General features: G+C 49.5%; 1 protein-coding gene across 3 annotated transcripts in view; it reads right to left on the reverse strand.

Moving 5' to 3' along the window:
• GOLGA3 (golgin A3) overlaps window positions 1-14,479 on the reverse strand; it is a 44,805-nt gene extending 30,326 nt beyond the window's left edge. For 2 of the 3 annotated variants that reach the window (XM_061169462.1, XM_061169461.1), the window contains exons 1-4: window positions 14,290-14,479; window positions 8,632-8,944; window positions 6,274-6,516; window positions 3,960-4,072 (exon numbers count right to left, since the gene is read on the reverse strand). In XM_061169462.1, coding sequence (XP_061025445.1) covers window positions 3,960-4,072; window positions 6,274-6,516; window positions 8,632-8,764 — 489 coding nt within the window. In that variant the 5' untranslated portion in view covers window positions 8,765-8,944; window positions 14,290-14,479. The remainder of the gene's footprint in view (window positions 1-3,959; window positions 4,073-6,273; window positions 6,517-8,631; window positions 8,945-14,289) is intronic. The other variant, XM_061169463.1, reaches the window with a different exon arrangement.
• Between the last annotated feature and the right edge of the window lie 8,623 nt (window positions 14,480-23,102).

A 23,102-nucleotide genomic window follows, 5' to 3' on the forward strand; every position in this document is an offset into this window, starting at 1 on the left:
TTTGCCTGACCCTCGACAGAGGAAGTTATGTAGTGTTTATCTAGAGTCTAAACCATTTTTGTTGTCATTTAAATTTAACACTTAGATATTTTATTATTTTGTTGATATTATAAATATTATCTTTTCCCACTAATTTCATAACTGGTCATACTAGGATAACTATTGATTTTTCATATTTGTATTTGAAACTGACAATTTCTAAACCCCAATTATTTTAATAATTTTATATTTTTATAAATTTATAATGATAGCAATTTTTCAGTTGATTCTCCAGCATTTTACCAAGGTGTTACCAACACCTGTAAATAACAACATTTCTCCTATTTTTTCAATATTTATATCTCTTACTTCTTTTTCTCATATCATCATGTTAGCTAGAACTTCCAAGTGGCCTTGAATGAGGCTGGAGATGAGGGAAGACACCATTCCTTGGCGCTGAATCAACATGACTTTCTCTTACAGATTAATACTCAGTTCTATGTTATTCTACAAAGCTAGTGCAACCCCAAAGTGGCAAGGGACAAGGTGGGCGAGGAGCATCTCGAAATGATGCTGGGATACCAGAGGAAGGATAAATGAGCCAGAGCAGCAAGGAAGAGTTAGGGGCGTGGTGCGCTGGACATGCCGGGCCTCCCAGATGGTAACACACACTATAAAGCTGCCATAATTAGATCCACTGAGAATGAGAAAAGCAGCAGGTGGGCTGATGACACAGAACACAGCCCGGGAACTGGTCCAAGCATAGGTGGGGTCTATAGATATTTAAGAAGCACCACAATAAGGTAGCATTCCAACCAGTAGGGAAAAGACAGACTATAAAATAAGCAATTTGAGATAACTGGCCAGCTGTCCACAAAGAGGCTCACTCCCACCTCTCGCCTCCATCCAAAACATTTCAAGTGGATTAGATTTACACAGAAAAAAACACAACTTTTTAACACTTTTTATACTATCTCTTATTTTTAGCATAAGAAGAAAACAGAGGTGAATTTACTTATATCCTTCAAACGGGGAGATCCTCTCAAATATGACATGAACCCCAAAAGAAGTAACAGCAAAGACTGAAAGTTCTGACTGTAAACATTCAAATCTGATGTGCAGGGAATTCCCTGGCAGTCCAGTGGTTAAAACTGCGTTTCCGGGACTTCCCTGGGGGTCCAGTGGTTAAGACTCCGCGCTCCCAATGCAGGGGGCCCGGGTTCGATCCCTGGTCAGGGAACTAGGTCCTGCATGCTGCAACTCAGAGCCCACATGCCACAACTAAAGAGCCTGCGTTCGGCAACTAAAGATCCCGCATGCCACAACGAAGAGCCTGCACGCAGCAGTGAAGACCCCATGTGCCGCAACTAAGACCTGGCACGGCCAAATAAATAAATATTTTTTAAATTGAATTAAAAAAAAAAAAAAAAAAAAGACTGTGCTTCCACTGCAGTGGGCACGGGTTCGATCCCTGGTCAGGGAACTAAGATCCTGCAAGCTGCGCGCCACAGCCAAAAACAAACAAACAAACAAAAAAACTGATGTGCAGCAAAAAGTATGCCAGAAAAGAAGTCACGGCAAACTAAGAAAAAATTATTTGCGAAAATACTAGAAGGGGATAACTTCCTCATACACAGTACCAACATAGCAAAAAGACAACCAACAGAAAAACGGACAAAGACTGACAAAGACACCCAAACAGCCAACACGCAAAGAGGCGCTTACTGTTAGGAAGTACTGGTTTTCTTTCACCTATCAGAGGACAAAGGTTCAATTTTCATTATTTCTAACGCTGCCAAGGATCTTACAGACTGCTAACCGGAATGTAAACCAGTCCATCCTATGTGGAGGGCAATACATATCAACTAACAAATACATAAAACCTTTTACCCAATAATTTGACAGTTAAGGATTTACCCACAAAAGTATACCAAGACACAAAACGTTCCCTGCAGCATTGTCTGCAATTTCAAAAAATTAGAAACCACCTAAATGTCAATCACTATGGGCTGGTGAATGCAATGCTGGTACATACCCATGGTCACAAAGGATGAGGACGACCTCGACTCTGCTGCTGGAGAAGGAGCTGAGGACAGGGGAGTGAGAACGGTCGCGTGAGGGACAGCGCAGAGAGGGTGCTCCCCTGCATGAAACTGATCGCCACCTCTGCGTGAAGGCACATGCATGGAGATGCTCTCCAACAGGGGAGGACTTTCACTCCTCATCTCTACCATTTAAGTATGAGGTTTGAACTACATTCCTAAATAAGTATCTTTATACTCCTAGTTTAATTGTTTTTGCTTGCCTGTTTTGTATTTTTTGAATCGAGGATTCTGAGTTTTATCAAATACCTTTTCAGCACCTACTGAGATGGTCATAAGTCTTGCCACATGGAATGACCATTATGATGAGTTCTATCAAGAGATTCTCCCACTTTGAACTAACCTGTACTCTTAAAGAAAACCTCACTCGGTTTATGCCACTCCACGAACCGACAGGCCATGCTGATGGGTCACAAGCACAGCAGCGGGGAGCACGGCTCTGCGCTCAGATAGGCAGGTTCAAATCCCAGCTCAGCAGGGGGCACTGGTGGTCACTTCAGCTCTGAGCTCCCCTGGGTCATGGGGAGGACCCACCCAGATGCCGATCTGCATGAGGACGGCACCTGCCAGGCTGCACTCTCCTCGGCCGGCCCTGCCCCGAGGGTCTCCAGAGCAGGGGACAGGTGGGGGCCAAAGTAGCCGGCATCTTGCTGCCTGCCTTGCTTAGTGCGGCATGGGGCGGGGGAGGGGGGGTGACCAAGCAAGCGGGCCTGTCAGGTTGGTCAGACCAGTGTGTGATGAGTCCAGCAGCCGGACAGAAGTTATCTTACTGAGGCTAAGGTTTTATACACATATATGCATACATATACTTTGTAAAAATAGGAAATGATGTGAAACGTCACACTGAACTACTGACACATTAATTGCCTAATGTTGGATGACCCACGCAGAGCTTGGACTTGCGGTGCAAACCCCTGGGAGGCAAGCTGTGGACAAGCTCAGCACACAGACACTGTCTGGTCTGTATCTTGGCTCTGCTACTTTACCGCAAGTTCCTTACCTGTCCGAGCCTCACTATAATGTCCGTGGGGAATTTAACACAGTGCCTAGCACACATAATTACTATTGACTACTGACTATCCCTGTAATGTTTTCTGGCAGGCCGTCTGGAGGGATCCCTAGAAGCCCCTGCCCGGGTGGGAGCCTCTGTCAGTTCAGAGCCTGGTGCTGTCCCTTCCAGTTCGTTTACACTGGCTTCAGAGCCCTGACGCTCGAAAAGCCAAGGTTCTCTCTTGGGAAAACAAATGGCCAACCTTGATGAGGACCTGTCACTACTAAATCAATCCCCGAAAGCGTTTTTTAAAAGTTTGTTTAGTTTTAAATTCCTTTAATTTGATATTTTTCAAGTCCACAGAAAACTTGGACGAAGAGTGAAATGAACCTTCATACCCCCCTTTCTTAGAGTCACTCGATGTGATTAAAAAGACTGCTTTCACTGGCATCCTAACGAGAGTTTCATACCTGAACACAACTGATTTTAGCAAAGCATAAGGACATACTTATCGTATGTGTGGGACGTGGCACATATTCTAACACTGTACAGCACATTTCAGTAGAAACTGTGCCACTTATGCAGTAAACAAGCCAAACCCAGGACTGGCCACTCAAGCACAGACAGCAGTTCTGCCCAAGTATTTGTCGCCCCTGCTCTTCTAAAGGCAGCCTCAGGGGGAAGAAGGACCAGACGGGGTGGGAACCAGAGCCTGCGCAATCTCCCAAAGGGTGGGAACTACATGACAAAAATGATCTTTGCAGAGAAGCACAGAAGCCCATCCCTCCAGAGAGAAATAAACAGCAGATCCTAGAATTATGTCTGACTAATTGCTGTTTTTCACACGTGAAGCTTTCCACTAGCTTGTTCAAGAGAGGGAGACTCACTCTTTCCTGCTGGCGCTTCACCCTGTACTGTTGGAGCTGCTCTTCCAGCCGTTTCCGAGCCTGAAGCCGGACCTGCTCCTCCTTCTCCAGGGGCAGTGAAGCCTCTGTTGAGCCTGAGGTGGGGAAATGGCCATTTAGAAACTCACAACGCACCAGGGCACAGAGGACCAATCAGAACAGCAGCTTGGCTGTTTTGCATTTTATTACCGACACGATTTAGCTTTGAACGACACACGGCTGTCTAGTTTGAAAGGAGTGTTTGCAGATGGAGAGAAAACTGCGAGCCTCGGACACTGACCACAGAGAAGACCCACCTGGTGGCAGACACACTGGCCAAGCACAGGGGCCGTGCTCATGCCACGAGTGCATCGCCCCCTATGGGCACCCGGCTGGTAAAACAGGACACGGGCAACCTGTGCCTTTTAGTAACAAAAGAACTGAACTTGAAGTTGGTGCCAGTGTGAGTGTTCTGAGGTTCTCACCAAGCTCTAAGTCCGCTCCCTGACGTTACAGAGGAACGTGAGAAGCAATCCTGACGGGACGACAGCCGCGGAACTCGCCTTCTCCACGCAGTTATGTCTGGGCCGCTCACCTCAGTTTCCTGCCTGAGGCGGCACCAGTCCAGGGTCTCTGCTCAAGGACAGGAGGGGAACTACTCTGACAACTTTCTGGCTAATAACAAAATTTTAAATATCTAAAATCCAAACCTTTCACTTTGGGTAAGAAAAGGGCTGAACAGCGAGTGAAAGGGAGGAGAGCCCCAGGTCTCCCCAGGGGGGTCAGACAGCAGGCTGACGGGAGCAGAGAAATGCCGTAACTGAGCCCCTTCATGGGCGGCAGCATCTTCAAATGTGGATCCTAGGAGGTAAGTAGCTGCTGCTGAATTTCACTAGGAATTCAGCAGTGTTGTCACTAACTGTGCACTCATCACTCAAGAGGTCTCTCATACTTTTCACAACGCTGAGTGGTCCAGACAGCAGAGACCTAGGAGCTGTGGCCTCAGGCAGGGAACCCAAATCAGCAAGCCCAGCACCAGAGACATGGCCTCGGGGCTGGGCTGGCGGCAGGCGAGCCGGGTGGGTACCTCGGGCCAGAGCTAACATACCCTTCAGGTCAGGACCCAGGATTTCACACAACATCTTGGCTGACATGCTAACAGTTAGTTTACAGAGATGTTCAAAGTACGCTGTGGCCCTAACAAAACAATGCCTGTGAAGAACCCTCTAGTAACCAGGGAAGTGGGAGCTGCAAATGAAAGTATCAAGGCAACATCACAGCACACCCATCAGACTGGTAAAGACTCAGAGGAAACAGCCTCTGTGTCCTCTCACAGGGCGTCAGCGCCCTGGCAATGTGACCACACATGATGGAGATAAACACAGCTGTTGCTTCTGACCAAGAATTCTGCTTCTAGGGTGGAGCCCATAGAAACGAAAGCACCAATGCTGCAAACACGCATGGGGAGATGCTCACTGCAGTACTGGTCACGTGGCTCTTACCGGCCACACGCGGGGCTCCTACCAGCCTTAAGAGAATGGATATGGAGTTGCATCAGCGGATCAGCTGATGTGGGGCAATCTCCATGTGATAAAGCTAGGTGAGGAAAGCACACAGTAATGTGAGGGACATAACCCCATTTTAAAAAACAATGACCCCCAAACCTGGCGGTTTTCAGAGGCCTATAAAGGACTATGTGAGAATGTGGCTGACCTGGAGGGGAGGGGAGGGGAGGGGAGGGGAGAGGAGGGGAGGGGAGAGGAGGGGAGGGGAGGGGAGGGGAGGGGAGGGGAGGGGAAGGGAGGAGGTACTGAAGGGAGGACGAGGCTTAAAAACAGCACATGTGAAATGATCCCATTAAGTAAAATCACACAAGTCTGTGTATGAAAACCTACATGTTAGAAAAAGGCCTGGAGGTTTCTAGGGCTCAGAGGCTGCCAGTTTGCAACTTGTTCACCCCTGAATCCCCAGGGATTGCACAAGATAAACACTGATTAAAGTAACTCATAAAAGAAAGCCTTCGAAGTGTAACTGTCAAGATCAAAACCCCATTGGCTGCTTGCTCACCACCCAGGGTGACAAAAGACACGCACGCACAGGCCCTTTAAACTTGGGCCTCAAGTCCAAGTCACCATCAGGCCATGATGAAGTGTATCTTCTCTCTGAAATGGAGCTAATTGTTAAATGTATGACCCACCACAGTGATAAAACAGCAAATGGCAGCGGGGTGCAGGGCCTGTGCCTCTGAAGGATGGTGGGTGACAAGGGCCCCGGGGTTGGGGGAGAGGGGGGAAGAGCCCAGCGGGAAGATGCTTACACAGTTGCGTTTCTTGCATAGGAAGACTGAGTCTGAGGGACTGCAAAGCTTCTTTTCTACCACTGCCCTCAGCACTAGTCCCCTGAGACTTCCTTAGGTTGTCATGGAAATCAGCCACACCTGCAGAGGCTTCAGGACCCACTGACAGCGGAGGGTCTGGGAACTGTGGCGCCGGCCCATTCGGACAGGTGGCCCCTTGGCTTCCTCCTTCATCTGAAGCTCTGTTTACCTCGACACCGGCACCTGGAAAAGAGGGTGTGCTGGGCCATCACGGTTTTAACAACTCAAGCAGGACAAGAGGGGATCTAGATACGTGAGCAATCTCCACATGCCATGGATCTGTTCACTCTGAGAGGACAGCAGGATCGTCCCCTCCTGTGGGCGGTGAGGTGGGACCAGTCACTCGACCTCGCAGAGCCTGACACACTCACTGCAGGACGCCCTCCTCACCCTCCGCGCTACGGCTGTGGAATTTAAGGAGTAATGTTCCCTTTTCATTTAAACAAGACCAATGAGAAATCTTACGGAAGTCTGTTTTTAAAAAAATAGCAAAAAAACCCTACACATGCTTAAAACATAGCTGACGATGTTTCTTAACAGGCGTTGTTAACAGCAGTGCTAACCCGTGTCACAGCCTCACGTTTTCAACGGGCTGATTCCAAACGAGAAATCAAAGGCAGAGTCAGAATAGCTGCTGAGGACAATTATGGCACAGCTGAGCACAGAACCCAGAGTCTGTGCTTATGGCTGACAAACACCTGACGGATACAAAGCCAAGTTGACCAGTGGTGACTACACACGGCTACCAAGCTCACTCTCCTCCACTAACACTGTTACGAGTAGACTTGTTTATGCTCTAACTGAAACCTATTTCTGTGCCAAAAGGAAACGAGAAAGAAAGCACTCTCCCCCTGAAAGACCAGCCAGTTGGCAGCCAAAGAGCAAGGGAGACGTGTGGAGGGGCTTCCAGGCAGGTGCCAGGGCCCCAGCACTGCAATGCCCCGGCCTCGCACAGGGTCAGCATCACTTGGCTCTCGTGACGTACCCAGTATGCATCCAGGAAGTTCCCTCTGTGCCCAAGCAAATTTAAAATGGGTTTCTGTCACTTGAAATGTGACTCCCAACTAATATAGCTACTTACTGTCAGGCCTCTCTGAAAGGAAAACCAGAATATAAACGGGGTGCCCCAGACACAAAGCAGAGCGGGGAGACCCCACCACCACCCTGCACAACCATCTGTTGTTCTACACAAACAGCCCTTCAGCCTCCTGCTGGGGTCGGGGGAGGAATCCTGCATCTCAGATCCACGTTAATCGGGTCAGTTCCGCTTTCTGACAGGCTTACTTACGGATCTAGGAGAGTCTCTAAACCTTGCTGTTTACATAACAAAATCATTTTTTGAGCATCATATTACACTTTAAAAAAAACCTAAAAGTAAGAAGGCCCAATAAATAATAAGACTTGATTGTTTCCAAACACAAGCCTAATTATGGATAAACAAATAACGATGACACACACACGGCCAGCACCACTTCCCGGGCGCTTCCCAAGTGCCTGCATTTCACATGGGCCCTCACGACCACCCCGAGATGCAGGTACCATTCATCTTTCCGTTTTCTCAAGAGGAGAGTGAGACTGAGATAAATCAAGGATCTTGCTTGAGGGCTCCTTGCTGTTACTGGCAGACCTAGGAGCCGTCCCACTGTAGAGCTCTTGGTCTTGGGCCGAGCCGCACTGGCCTCACCTGGCGTTGAAGGAGCAGTAACCAGCAAAGCCATTTTAGGTGCTTGAGCACTGTTTTACAAGAACAGGAATGCAGTTTCTGCTAGTAAGTCAGTACGTACACATGTTAACGATTTTCAAGCACACACTGACCAGGAAGGGGCATGGAATGGAGTGGGTAATTCACCCTGTACTTCCGATGCACAAATAACCCAGTAGCTAACATGCAAATGTGATCCAATCATCCTCAGATCACTAGTGGACCATTTCTGGATCCCAGTTAGTAAAATTCTGGCAACCAACCAAAAAGGTAGCATGTTCGGCAGGGCACGATGACGTGTCAGTGAAGACCCACAGAGCCTTCACGGTAACCATGCTGCTCTGTGCTGCTGGAGCAGAAAGTGCCACAAAGTCCCCGTTCTATTTAACACGCGTGGTGCTTGACTCAAAGTTGGCATCAACTAAAAAGCAAAACAAAACCAAACCCTCATCTGATTACTAAAAACACACTCTGAATGAATTAAAAAGTTCATTACGGTCTTAGACACCACAGGCTTCCTCCAAAATGCAAGCTGACCCACGTTCTCCTGTTTGAAGGCAGAAAGTCAGCAGCACACAGAGTAACTGGCGACTTACACTGGGCTTCATCCCACTGGTCCAGTGACGTCAGGGAGCCAGTGGGCTCTGGGGGGATCTCGGGGCGAGCCGAGATCCCACTGCCGGGTCTGTCCTCCAACAGGCCTTCCTGTACGGCCGCTGCACCGTCCATGGCTACGGTGACACGGGCTGGGCTGACACTCGGGGGCTGCAAGTGAACCGCGAGCGAGTTTGGTTTCTGCCATCAGCAACGGCCAAGAGCTCCCGGGAGGGACCGCACTGGGTTTGCCATTTTCAGAAGATTTAAAGTCTCACAAATGGCCTGAAATCAAACCAAGTAATATCATGATACCTGACAGGAGAAAAAAGAGAAAAAAGGTATTATGAAACTTCATCTGTCAGACTTGAAGTGACAATTCCAAGACTAACATTTGGTTCCCAATTTGCTTCTGTATAATAAACAAATATAGATTTATTCACTCAACAAATAATCCTTGAGCACCTACAACATCTTAGATTTTGAGGGTAAAATGATGAACCAGCCCCACCTGGGCCCATCCCCGCAGGGCGCCTGCACTGGTGCCGGCTAAAGACCGTCCCGCCAGGGTGAGAAGCTCCACAATCGGCGCTAGAATCGGCAGAGGTGGCCACGGAGCTGGCGGTGGGCCTTGGGTGACTGAGGAGCTGAGTCTGTATTTATTTAAATTTAACTAATTTGTGTGTAAATAGCCACATGTGGCCAGTGGCTTCTGTACTGGACACACAGGCCCAAGAGCTCACAGGGCTCAAAGGACAAGCTCCTGCCCCAGGAGACCTGGCATGTCAGCACCCAAGCCACGGCTCAGATCCAGAGGGCAACGTGGAAGACGCGATGGCGTGGGACATGGTAAACCGGACACTGTTGGAGGAAAGCACAGGGGGCGAGGACACAGGGAAGTAGCCATCCCGGGATGGGGGCAGAGACAGCATGTCACAGCAGGTAACCGATGCATCCTTCATTTCTCGCAGGATCTGTTATCTTTCAGCCCATCCTGCCAGGCTGAGTTTAAGGTAGCAAAACTTTGCCCGAAGTCTGGCAACTGGTTATCACTTTTGAAGTGTAATGAGGATACTATCGCGGGTTTCAGGACAAAAATTTACATGACTTTCCTCCCCAGCTTACAAATCCCATACAGACGTTTCTGAAGAGCCTAAGCAGGAGCTGACTCTCACTGGACAGGCAGGTGTGCCTGCTTCTCCACGGTCCTCTGTCACCCTGTCACCCACGAACACACACCCTGTGGCTGGCACAACCTGGTCTACCCCGTGGTGAGGTCCAGCGACGGGAACCCGGTGGTGTGTGGCCCGCAGCTCCAATCATCCACACATTCCCCTCTGCAACCTGGCGCCCGACAGGCCAGCGATACCATGGATCAACAACAGTGCTGTTACGAACGTAAAAAGGCTACGTCTACTTTTTTTTGTGGCCACGCCTCTCGGCTTGCAGGATCTTAGTTCCTGGGTCCTCGGCAGTGAAGGCGCAGAGTCCTAACCGCTGGACCAGCAGGGGATTCCCTATGTCTACTATTAAGCGTAGAGCTAGTACTAAGGGTTTGTACTTGAAAGGACCACGGATAGAAATGTGTGAAAACATGGGTAACTGTTGCCAATGCCCTTCTCTCCTTGACCCCAGGCAAATCCCCATGGACCCTTCCATGTCTACCATCAGGCACTGCTCTCAAGTCCCTCCTGGGCCTCAGGGAAAGCACGTGGCCCACTCACTTCTGCCATCATGATACTCCCTGCAAGCATATCACACCGCAGTGTGTGTGCGCCTATCTCTTCCATCACGCTGTAAGATCCTGGATGCAGAAATCACCACTCCAAGTCTGCCCCTACCCCCCGGAACATCCCCTACACAGGGCAGTGCTCAGCGCAGGCTACTGACTTAAATCTCTGCCTCACCAAGTTCCACCCCTTAACAACCAAGCTAGTGGTTCCAAAACAAAACGATAACAGTATTTGCATCCTTGGGCATCCACAACGCCTTAAATACAGAATAAGTCTGTTTCTACTAAACGCTGTTGGGAGCCGCAGTTCTAGTGAGGGCAAAGAACACCCTGGGAGGTATAAACTGGGAGAGCTGCACGTAAATGGCCACAGGCCAGATAAGCAATGTCAGTGAGCCGGAAGAGCGGGCCAGCCAGCGGGACGGGACTTACCTACGAAAGACAGAACATGCCAACCAAAAAAGGGAGGGCAGAGAGGCAGCCAAGGAGCCACAGAGAATGTGCCACCGAGGCAAGCAGTGACAACACCTGACCCTGACACCGTGCAGGAAAGAGGAACACTGGCCGAGATGCTCACGTCCACTGAGGAAGGCACGCCGAAGACAAATGAATCGGGCCATCTGAGCCCAGTGCCAACGCACACTCCACTCACTGGCTTCCCTTTATTTGGATTTCTTACTAAACAAGAAGCCTTCTGATTCCCAAGGAGCCCTACCCCCTCCAGAGATGGATGGTGCAGCCCCCGAGAGTTCGAGACCCTGTGACTGTGACTTGTTCTGGTAACTTATGAAGGTGGCTCCTGTTCACACGCAGCTCTTCCTGAAGCCAGACGAGAGATGGAATTCACAGACCGCCAGAAGCAGCCTCTGGTGAAGGGACGCGTCTCTCTGTCCACAATACCCTGGCATTCTCCGTGTGTCCTCAGCCAGACAAGAGATGGAATTCACAGACCACCAGGAGCAGCCTCTGGTGAAGGGACGCGTCTCTCTGTCCACAATACCCTGGCATTCTCCGTGCATCCTCAGCCAGACAAGAGATGGAATTCACAGACCACCAGGAGCAGCCTCTGGTGGAGGGACACGTCTCTCTGTCCACAATACCCTGGCATTCTCCGTGTACCCTCAGCCTCCTGCGAATTGTACTTAGCATGATTCAGTTGTCCAGGGCCTCATTATCTCAGACGGCTGACAGAAACAGGGCAAGGAGGGCCAGACAGCTGGGAGCACATCCCGAGGAAGCTGTCAGTAGTAACGTGCGCTCCATTTTGTGATTAAAAAGCAGAGATCAGCCTAATCACAGTACTGTTTTTGACCACGTGCATTCTGCTGTTTCCCAGAGGGAAGAGATGAGGCAAACTGTCACTTAGAACTTTGCAAAGTGCGTGTAACTCTAGGTCCACCACTGTCTGACATCAAGAGACTTCAGATCGAGAAACTACCATCTCAGGCACCTATGTGACTTCCAGCTTCCCCCAGACAGCAGATTACATGGATTTGGTATATGTACATTAACAGCTCCATCTATCCCATCTTCTTTAAGATGTTCCTATCGGCAATTAGAAACTACAGAGCATGGGAATTCCCTGGTGGTCCAGTGGTTAGGAATCTGGACCACCAGCACATGCACTGCCAATGGCATGGCTTCGATCCCTGGTCGAGGAACTAAGATCCTGCAAGCCACGTGGGGCAGCCAAAAAGAAAAGAAAAGAAAAGAAAAGAAAAGAAAAACAACAGAGCATAGCCAAAGTGAAAACCTGGAAAGCCTAATGTCACCATATAGCAGTGTAACGTAAAGGACAGACTCAGGTATCAGACATCTTGGCTACAGGTCCTGACTCCCCGACCCTCACCTGTGAGATCATGGGCAGATTTCTTAACCACTCTTAGCTGGCGATCTCATCAGTAAGATGATGAGAAAAAGAATAAAAAATCTGTGCCAGGATTAACTGCACATGTCCCATGAGCTCAATAAATAGCAGCTATTATTATTAGTGTTATTTTCCCTTCAATTGCTGCTTGTCAAAATCAATAGGTAAAAGCCAACTGAACATATTCTCATTCAAGAAAGTATACAAGATATGGTACACACACACACACGCCAGAATATTACTCAGCCATAAAAAAAGAACAAAATTTTGCCACTTGCGACAACATGGATAGACCTGGAAGGCATTATGCTTAGTGAAATAAATCAGACAGAGAAAGATAAATACTGTATGTTATCACTATGGAATCTAAAAAGAAAGCAAATGAACAAATAGAACAAAACAGAAACAGACTCACAGATACAGAGAACAAACTAGTGGTTACCAGAGAGGCGAAGGGAAGGGGGAGGGGCAAAGTAGGTGAAGGGGATTAAGAGGTACAAAATACAAGGTATAAAATAAATAAGTTACAAGGATGCAATGTACAGCACAAAGAATATAGCCAATATTTTATAATAACTTTGTATGGAGTCTAATTTATAAAAACATCAGGGACTTCCCTGGCAGTCCAGTAATTAAGACTCTGTGCTCCCACTACAGGGGGCATGGGTTCGATCCCTGGTTGGGGAATTAGGATCCCGCATACTGCACGGCATGGCCAAAAAATAACAAAAAAAAACCCCATCAAATTACTATGTTATACTCCTGAAACTAACATAATATTGTAAGTTTAGTTAAATTAAAAAATTATTCTGCTGCTTAAGGCAACTGGCTAAAAAAAAAAGTCACTTTTGAATCTGAGTCATGTCAGATGATTTTTATTTCCTTTTCTTGCCATTCAAGGTCCACTGGAACTGAAGGCTATCACTCCAATAAAAAGTTATATTTGCAATATTTAAGGACCAATTTAACATGTAAAAAAAAGAAAAATCCACGAGTCACCTGTAAATGGCTTACAACGTCCCAGTGGTTTTCAATCACACTGACAATCAAATCTAAGCCTCTCACCACGAACTAGGAAGCTGCATAGCATCCGACCCCTCCCGACACTGCATCCTTGTTCCCTATCATTTTCTTCCTTTTTCATTACATACTTGCCATACTTCTCTGCCTCAAAACACCAAACCTCCTCCTCCCTCAGGGTCACCACATTCGCTGTTCATTCTGCCCGAAACACTCTTATCCCACAGTTTTGCATGTCTAGTTTCTTGTCACAGAGGCCTTGGCTCAAAAGTCACCTCCGCCGACGGGCCCTCCTACAGACCCACCCCAAGCACCGCCCAATACTGTCTCAGCAATGACCTCATTTATCCTCCGCATCCCTCCACGACGGCGTGAGCTCAGTGAGGGCAGGGACCCTGACACGACTTCGGCTCTGGATCCCAGCACCTACAATGAACAGTGCCGCTCACACGACCGACACTCAACAAACAGTTGCTGAATGAAGGCCGAGCTGTTCGCCTGCATCACCTGCAGACTAGTGACCACGCCTGACGCCGCTGCCTCTGGAAGGTATCACTGCACCAGTGAAACGCCTCTAAGCACCCAGAATCGAGATGGAATCGAGGTGGACTGAGAGGCTGAGAGCACACGGGCTCTTTAAACCAGGCTTCACACTAACCACCCGACACCGTGTCACGCATGTCATCTTGGCAGAAGTTCTGCAAAAGAACAAGACCAACGGCAGTTGTGGGCACCTCTGAACAGATCACTCCCCGGCACGGGTAGACAGCGCTCCGGAAGGGCTCGAATGTATGTATATTTATGAAGCCAGTTCCCTAACAGCTGCACAGGCCGGCTTCCAGGCCCGGAGGCTACCAACGGTGAGGCGCCGGACTAGCGCGGGGCGTTGTCGCTCTAGGCGGAGCCGCGGCCGGCCCTCCGCGTCCGCCCCGGCCCCGCCGCCCTTCGCCCGGCCCCCACCCCGACCGCGCCGCGGTTCCCTAGCTCCCCGCGCCCTCCCCGGCCGGAGCCCCTGCCCAGGCGCCACCCCGCGACCCTCACCCCGGCGCTGAGGAAGCCGCGGCGAACGCCCCGCCCGGCCGCTCAGGCGGAGACGTGGCCCCGCGCGGGGCGGAGCTCGGCGAAGCGACGGAGTCCGGCCCCCCGGAAACAGCCAGTGCGCGCAGCCTCCGTTCCGGAAGAGAGAAGGTCCTCTTCTGCTAGCCAGCAGCCGCCCTCGGGCCGGGACTGCCCCAGCTGCAGTGTCGAGATCGAGCCCACTCACAACTGGCCCGAGGCGGATTTGAAAAAGTGAGTTTGGGGCTCTTTCCTTTGTCAGAAACGCAGCTCCCGGACTTACCGGACCGACTCCAACAGGAAGCCGGGCAATTGAGCTTCCGGCGGAAGTGGCGTGCCTAAGCCCCGGTCCCCGCCCCCGCCCCGCCCCAGCTGTCAGTGTATGGGCGTCCTGGCCCCGCCCCTACCGTGTTGGGGGCGCGGCTAGTAAGCTCCCGGGGGCGGGGGCTGGGTCCGCGTGGCTCGGAGGTGGTGGCGCTGGCCCCTGGCCTTGGCCCCTGAGCAACTAACCTTCTACCGCGCTAGTCCTTACTTGTCTTTCAGGTACAAATGCAAAAGTGACTCCTGGCTTGGAGGCGTAGCAATGTTTATTTATATATGTGTGTGTATATATTTATTTTTTTTTTCAATCTTTAGAAAGAAAATTGTTGGCATAGGGCATAAGGTTTAGGTGAAGGTATTTTTCTTTCTTTTTTGTCTACTGGTATCAAATTGTTCCAGCACTGTTTATTGAAAAGTCTATTCTTCCTCCATGAACTTTCTTTTGTACATTTGTCAAGTCAGTTGGTTGCTTGTTGGCTGTTTCTGGGTTCCCTGCACCGTTCCGTTGATCACCATGCCTATCCCTCTGCCAAGAGCACAGTCTTCACCGCGGTAGCTTTACAGCAAGCCATAATACCGGGTTAGATGATTCCTCCCACTTTACTCTTTTTCATGACTGTTCTAACTATTCTGGGGTCCATGTCCTTCCAGATAAATTTTAGAATAAACTTGTCTGTGTCTTTGTGGGATTTTGATAGGAATTGCATTAAAACTATAAATCAATTTGGGGAAAATTGGCATCTTTACTATGTTGAGTCTTTCAATCCGTGAACATGATATGTCTCTCCATTTATTTAGATCTTTGATTTCTTTCATCAGCATTTTGTAATTTTCAGCATACAGATTCTGTACATGTTCTGTTAAAGTTTATACCTAAGTATTTGATTTTCTTTGGAGTGATTGTAAATGATATTGTGTTTTAAATTTTGGTTTCCACATGTTCATTGTCAGTATATGGAAATGTGGTCGAATTCTGTGTGTTGATCTTGTATCCTGAGACGTTGCTGAACTCATTTATTAGTTCTAGGAGATTTTTGGTTGTAAATTCCTTGGAATTTTCTGCATAGCTTATCATGTCATCTGCAAATGCAAAATTTAACTCAAAATGATCATGGACTTAAGTGTAAAAATGTGTGAAACTATAAAACTTTTACAAAAAAAAAATAGGAGAAAATTTTCAGGACTGAGGGCTTGGTGAAGAGTTCTTAGACATGACATCAAAAGCACAATCCACGGGGCTTCCCTGGTGGCGCAGTGGTTGAGAATCTGCCTGCCAATGCAGGGGACACGGGTTCGAGCCCTGGTCTGGGAAGATCCCACATACCACGGAGCAACTAGGCCCGTGAGCCACAATTACTGAGCCTGCGCGTCTGGAGCCTATGCTCCGCAACAAGAGAGGCCGCGATAATGAGAGGCCCGCGCACCGCGATGAAGAGTGGCCCCCACTTGCCACAACTAGAGAAAGCCCTCGCACAGAAACGAAGACCCAACACAGCCATAAATAAATAAATAAATAATTTTTTTTAAAAAAAAGCACAATCCACAAAAGAAAGAGATCAATAAATTGGCCTTAATCAAAGTTAAACTTTTTCATTTTGAGAAAGACTCTATTAAGAGGATGAAAAGACAAGCCACAGACTGCAAGAAAATATTTACAAACTACCTGAAGGACTGGTACCTAAAATATTTTAAGAACTCTCAAAACGTAAAATTTAAAAAAATACGGTTAGAATATAAGTAAATATATGAAGAGATGTTTCACCAAAAAGGATATACGGATGGCAAATAAGCTTGCTTGTGAAAGATGTTCAACATCACTAGCCATTACAGAAATGCAAATTAAGATCACCTTGATATATTACTTCACACCTATCAGAGCAGCCAAAATAAAATAGCAGCAATACCAAATGCTGGCAATGATTTGGAGAAACTAGATCTCTTATCTATGTTGCTGATGGGAATGTACAGTGGTACAGCCACTCTGGAATACAGCTTGGCAATTTCTCTAAAAATTAAACATATACTTAATTATATGACCCAGCAACTGCACTCTTGGGTATTTATCTCAGAGAAATGAAACTTATGTCCACACAAAAGCCTGTACGCTATTGTTCGTAGTAGCTTTATTTACAATAGCTCAAAACTGCAAACCACCAATGTTCAACCAATCCTACAATGGATAAATGGTTAAACAAACCATGGTACATCCACACCATGAATTCTACTCAGCATTAAAAAGGAACTAGTGATACATGCAACAACTTGGATGAATCTCATCAGCATTATGCTGAGGGAGGAAACCAACCTCCAAAGGACTGTACTGTATGATAGGATTTCACATATATAACATTCACGAAATAACAAAATCATAGAGATGGAAAACAGATTAGTGGTTGCCAAGGAATAGTGTGGGTGAGTGTGACTAAAACGGGCAGGACGAAGGAGGTCCTTGTGGTGATGAAGCAGTTCTGCACCTTAATTGCAGTGGTGGATCCATGAATCTGCACATGGGATAAAATGACAGAGAGCTGAGCACATGCTCTGGACCAGTGTCAGTTTCCTGGTTTTGATGTTGTACCACAGCCGTGTGGGATGCAACCAGTGGAGCACACTGAGGAAATAATTAAATTAGCAAGTGAAGTATGACAAACACTAAATTTAAATACAAACAGAAACAAAGGAGCCTAATTATATATTAAATTGATGGCATATCCATGCAGAAAAAAAACTAATCTCAGTAAATTTTTAAAGTTTTATTAAGTCATTATTTACATACAATATAATTTACTCATTTTATGTGTACTATTCAATGATTTTTAAAGTAAATTCAGTTACACTTACTAAATTTTAGTAAATAAAACTGGATTCACTACATTTAGTAAGTAAAACTGGATTTAGTACAGAGTGTTTCAGGACATTCTGATAAGCCCTGAAGGATCCTTCTTGCCCATGTACATGCAGTCACTGCCCATTACCCTTCTCCCAGCCCCTGACAACCACTAATCTACTTTCTGTTTCTATGGATTGGCCTATCCTGGACATACCATATAAAAAGAATCACACACTATGCAGCATTTTGTGACTGCCTTCTCTTTTAATTAGCATGTTTTGAGATTCATCCATATTTTATCATGTATCAGAACTTTGTTCCTTTGAGGGCTGTGTAATATTCTGCTGTCTGGATATACCCCATTTTATGATCCATTAATCTGTGGATGGACACATTCCAGTGCCTCAAATGTGCTGCTCAGTGTTCTTGGTGGGGAGGGGGGTTAGATGAGGGACACAGGAGACACAAGATCCCTGCTCCAGTCCAGCTTCCTTTTTGCGGGGAAGACCAGACCTTCAGAGTGATAACTCACAAAGCTGGCAGGGTGTTAGGGTGGGAGGGACTGCCATTTACATTGGGTCATTCTTTTTTTTTTTTTAATAAACTTATTTATTATTTATTTTTGGCTGTGTTGGGTCTTCGTTGCTGCACGCGGGCTTTCTCTAGTTGCGGCGAGCGAGGGCTACTCTTGTTGCAGAGCACGGGCTCTAGGCGCGTGGGCTTCAGTAGTTGTGGCATGCAGGCTCAGTAGTTGTGGCTCACGGGCTCTAGAGCGCAGGCTCAGTAGTTGTGGCGCACGGGGTTAGTTGCTCCGCGGCGTGTGGGATCTTCCCAGACCAGGGCTCGAACCTGTGTCCCCTGCATTGGCAGGCAGATTTTTAACCACTGTGGCACCAGGGAAGCCCCTACATTGGGTTATTCTTCATTCATTCAGTAAGTATTCATTGTGGTCTACTGTATGCCACATACCATTCTAGACACCGTACACAATCCCTGCTGTCAAGGAGCTTACATTTTACCCCAGAGCCAGGCAACAAGCACAGAAATACAAGACAGGAAGTTTAGAGAGGACCCCTCAGCTGAGTTGCTCAAAACACATGAAGAAAGTAAGAAAAGGCGTCATGCAGGTAATTGTGGGACAGCAAGGAGAGCCACGGGTTTGGGTTTTTTTGTTTTTTAACTTTATTTTTAATTAAAAAAAAATTGAAGTGTAGTTAATTTGCAATGTTGTGTTAGTTTCTGGTGTACTGCAAAGTGATTCAGTTATACATACATATATATATATATATATAACAACTCTTTTTCAGATTCTTTTCCCTTATAGGTTATTACAAGATGTTGAATACAGTTCCCTGTGCTGTACAGTAGGTCCTTGTTGTTTACCTGTTTTATATATACTGGTGTGTATATGTTAATCCCAAACTTCAATGTTTTCTTTGAGGAAGTTGTATTTGAGCTGACTTTGCGTGACGAGGAGGCCGGCGCGTGCAGGTCGGGAGGAGCTTTACAAGGGAAGGAATCGCGCATCCAGAGCAGGAGGGGTCCGAGATGAGGTGGGGTGGGAGCAAGCCGCACAGGGTCCGTCAGAGTGGTGGGAAGCCACTGGCGCGTTTCAAGCAGGGGTGACATCATCTGCGTGGTGTGTGAAGAGGTGGCTCAGGCGCCGTGTGGACATGGGTTGCGGGCACCTTGAGACTGCGGCCCTGCTGGCCGGGGCAGAGGCTCAGCCCTGTCCCGCGACGGATCAACTAGCTGAGGCGTCCCTGGGGGCTCAGGTGAGAGAGAATTCTCCACCCCCTCCTGCAAAGCCTCAGAAAACACTGGACCCTTCCTAAAGACTGAAAACCAAAGGAGAAGACGGTGCGGGTGTGTCTTAGCTTCCTGTGGCCACTATAACAAGCCACACCAAACCACACGGATTCACCCTCTCGCGCTGCTGGAGGTCAGACGTCCAGAATCATGGTGTTCCTCCTCCTCCCTGCTCTGGGAGGAGCAGTTTCCTTGGCCTCTTCTAGCTCCCATGGCCTGTCTTGGCTTGCGGCTCTCCCTCTGCCTTCAAACCGTCACTCCAGCCTCTGGTTCTGTCACATCTTTTTCCGCCTGCCCTTCCTGCCTCCCTTGCAATTGCACTGAGCACCCACAGAACAATCCAGAGTGGTCTCACCTTAAGGTCCTTAACCTGCAAAGTCCCTTCTGCTAGATAAGGTGACATTCACAGGTTCCGGGGTCAGGACATGGACGTCTTTGGAGACAGGGGCAGAGGGCATTATTCAGCCTGCCACGGGGTGTTAATAGTATATAGGGTGTGGGGTTTGCCTAAAGGAAACCCACCTGATTTTATAAAACCCTGTGGTGTTTGATGTCTGATGACAAAGTGTTATGGGCTGAACTGTGTCTGCCTCTGCCACCCTAAATTCACATGTTGAAGCCCTAACCCTGAGGACCTCAGAATGTGACTGTGTGCGGAAATAGGGCCTCTAAATGGGTGACTGAGGTAAAATGAGGCCATATGTGTGGGCCCCAACCCAGTGTGACTGGTGTCCTTATAAGAGGAGGAGATCAGGGCACACACACACAGGGACGACCACGTGGGGACACGGGGAGAAGACGGCCGTCTACACGCCCAGGAGAGAGGCCTCAGGGGGAACCAGCCCTGCGACACCTATCTCCAGAACTGTGAGACCGGAAATGTCTGCTGTTTAGGCCTCCCCATGTGTGGTGCGTGTTATGCAGGCCCCGGGGACCAGCACACAGAGCTGCTACTGAGAGCAGCGCCGCTCACAGCAGCACGGACGGTTGGGTCAGCACTCAACACGGCTTCCCACACTCGTCCTGCCAGGCTGCTCCGTGTGGGCGGGGGAGAACCAGAGATGAGGATACAGGTCAGGCTCACCATCTTCAGAAGGAAACACACAGAAAACAAAATGAGAGAACACACTAGGCTCAACAGAGAGGAGGGGAAGAGCTCCAGGAGAGGGGTGCAAAGCAGGGTCTGTGCGAGCACCCGACTGCCAGCGGTCAGCAGACGCTTCAGCCAAGTTTACACCAGCGAGCAAGCTGGGAAGCGTCCTGCTCTGAATTGTGAAGGGGAGATAAACAGTAAGGAAACGTTTCCTTTCCAACGGTCGGCACCAGGAAGAAAGCCAGACAGGCTGATGCTAGAACGGCTGGTTGGGAGGCCCCTCCAGGGAGCGGGTCTGGGCCAAGCCCTGAGTGGGGAGGAGACATCGCCAGGCAGCCTGGGCGAGGTCCCAGGTTTGGGTCTAGCTGCAGAAGACCCTGGGGAGGTTTGCTGAGGGAGGGGCGGGGGCCACCCAGTGCTGGGCCTTTGTGGGCCGTGGTAGCACCATTCATTCCTATGTAACAAGCCAACCCAAACCGCAGTGGCTTCAAACAACTATTATTTCTCACGATTATACTGGTTGGGGGCAGCGGTGTGCTGGTGTTTAACAACCTTCTCTCCAGAAAAAAGCAACAAAATGACCCTGATTTGCAGCATTTACCCATCTCCACGGTGTAAATACTCCTAGTGGGGCCAGTTTCAAGCTACCAACAGTGAGGCCCACAGACCGGATCACAGGCAGCGCCGCAGAGAACCTACAGGCACAGTCGTAGACGCCCTCGGGAGCAGAGGGCATGGCCAGATGCACGCGCTTATCCAGAAGGGCTGAGTCCCAAGTGCTTATTACCTTTGTCTAATCATAACTGGAGAATTCCAAGTTTATACAGTTTTCTGAAGGGCTGTTTCAGTACCAGAGGGCACGGCCAGATGCACACGCTTATCCAGAAGGGCTGAGTCCCGAGTGCTTATTACCTTTGTCTAATCATAACTGGAGAATTCCAAGTTTATACAGTTTTCTGAAGGGCTGTTTCAGTTACCGGCAGGAGTCATTCCTGAGATGGTGACAGTTGTCCCCTGGGAGCTGGCCACAAGGTCCTTCTGCAGGTCAGGACTTTCAGCTGGCAGATCCACGGGGCTGGGCCTCCCTCCAGCTTCCCAGCTCCACTGGGGCCTAGGGCGGAGGCTGAGAGCAGGAAGGAACGCGCAGAGCTCATCTCTGCTGCATTTGCTGTGCCAGCGTCCCGAGGGACAGGATGGAAAGGACGTCCACTCGCAACAGAGAAATGAACCGGCACGTGGCATGCCCAAGGGAGCGCTGGATGGCTCGACTGGGGGGTCCTCAACACCCCTCACGGTGCGTACTTCGTGGCTTCCGTCTCAGAGGGGCCGGGAAGGGGTGGGAATGAGGAGACAGAGCCACGGAGGCCAGATTGGGTGGCAGCCCTGTGGGCTGAGTGCCTCAGACTTAATTCTGCAGGGAGCTACGAATGCCACTGCAGGCCGGCACTTCCAGGGGGAGTAACCGAGACCCAGCAGCATGGTTCCTGTCAGCGTCAGGCCTGGGATGGGCTGAGCTCTGGCGGGCTGCCTGGCCCAGCAGCCAGTCTGCTTTTTTGGTGGTGACACTGGAGCCTGCCTTCCCCCAGCCCCACCTGCTTACAGGGTGCTGGCGGCCAGAAGGTGGTGAGAGGCTTGGGTCTGGCTGCTCATCAGCTTTGGGGTCAGGGACAGGCTTCTGTTTGAACTGGTGGGGAGGCCACCAGTTCACCTGTGTCAGCTTGGAGGAAAGCTGAGGTCTGGGAAGCAGCCACCACACACAGGAAGAGAAGGGTCCTGCATCCAGCCGCACTGGAAGTCAGGCTCGCTCTGGACTTTCAAACCCAATCCATCCCCCATTTTCTCTTCCTTCCTCCAGAGCACAGGTCAGCTGCCTGGTGCTGGGCTGCTGGTGCCCTCTGCAGCAGCAATGCTGATTCAGAACCTGAGCTTTCCTGGGCATCTTCTCTGCCGGCTGCATGAAGACTGGTCTGGCTGCAGGGCCCCCACTGATAGAGGCCTGGCTCAGAATCCACTCTCTCTGGGCACTTCCCTGGGGCAATCCACCGATGTCATGCTGGGGCTCTCAGATATGGGCCTGTGATTCCAATCCTGTTAGCTATGAGGTATTTAAGATGACCTGCTGGGTCCTTGGTCACACCAGGAGCGCTGACAGAGGCTGGCCCGAAGAGGACTCTAGGCGGTTGCCTGGGAGCTTGAACCCACAGGCCAGGAAGGGCAAGTGTGCAGCCCCTGAAGGATGCCCAGCAGATGGGAAGCGCGGGCAGGGCCAGCCCCTCTGATGGGGGCACCAGGAGCCCAAGAGGGACACGGGTCTGGGGATGGGCTGAGCAAGGCTGTGCGAGGACACGGGCTGGGCCCAAGGAGCCGGCCGCAAGCACGCTGGAGTCGTCCGGCACGCGCTGAGCCACCAGGACACGAGCACACAGCAGGCTCCAACCCACTGTGGGCTGGATGCAGCGGGGGGCGGGGGGGTGGGGGTGTCACGGAACAGGAAGTAGAGAAAAGTCGCAGAAACACCGCACGGTGCGCCCTGTAAAACAGCTTGTCAGCAAGCCTGGAGAACCACCACCCTGGCCCGGGCTCCTGCCTCAGGTTAGAGCTGACAAGCTCCGTTCTGACCCCGGTGTGCTTGTCAGAAGTGGGGAATCCAAGTTCCACTGCAGTCGGCCGGCACCGTGGACCAGCAGTCTGACGCGGCGCATGCCCTGCCCTTCGCTGACGGATCCGGCGTAGCCCAAGGCAGGC

This window comes from Eubalaena glacialis, chromosome 15, assembly GCF_028564815.1.
Source record: "Eubalaena glacialis isolate mEubGla1 chromosome 15, mEubGla1.1.hap2.+ XY, whole genome shotgun sequence".
NCBI classification, from domain to species: domain Eukaryota; kingdom Metazoa; phylum Chordata; class Mammalia; order Artiodactyla; family Balaenidae; genus Eubalaena; species Eubalaena glacialis.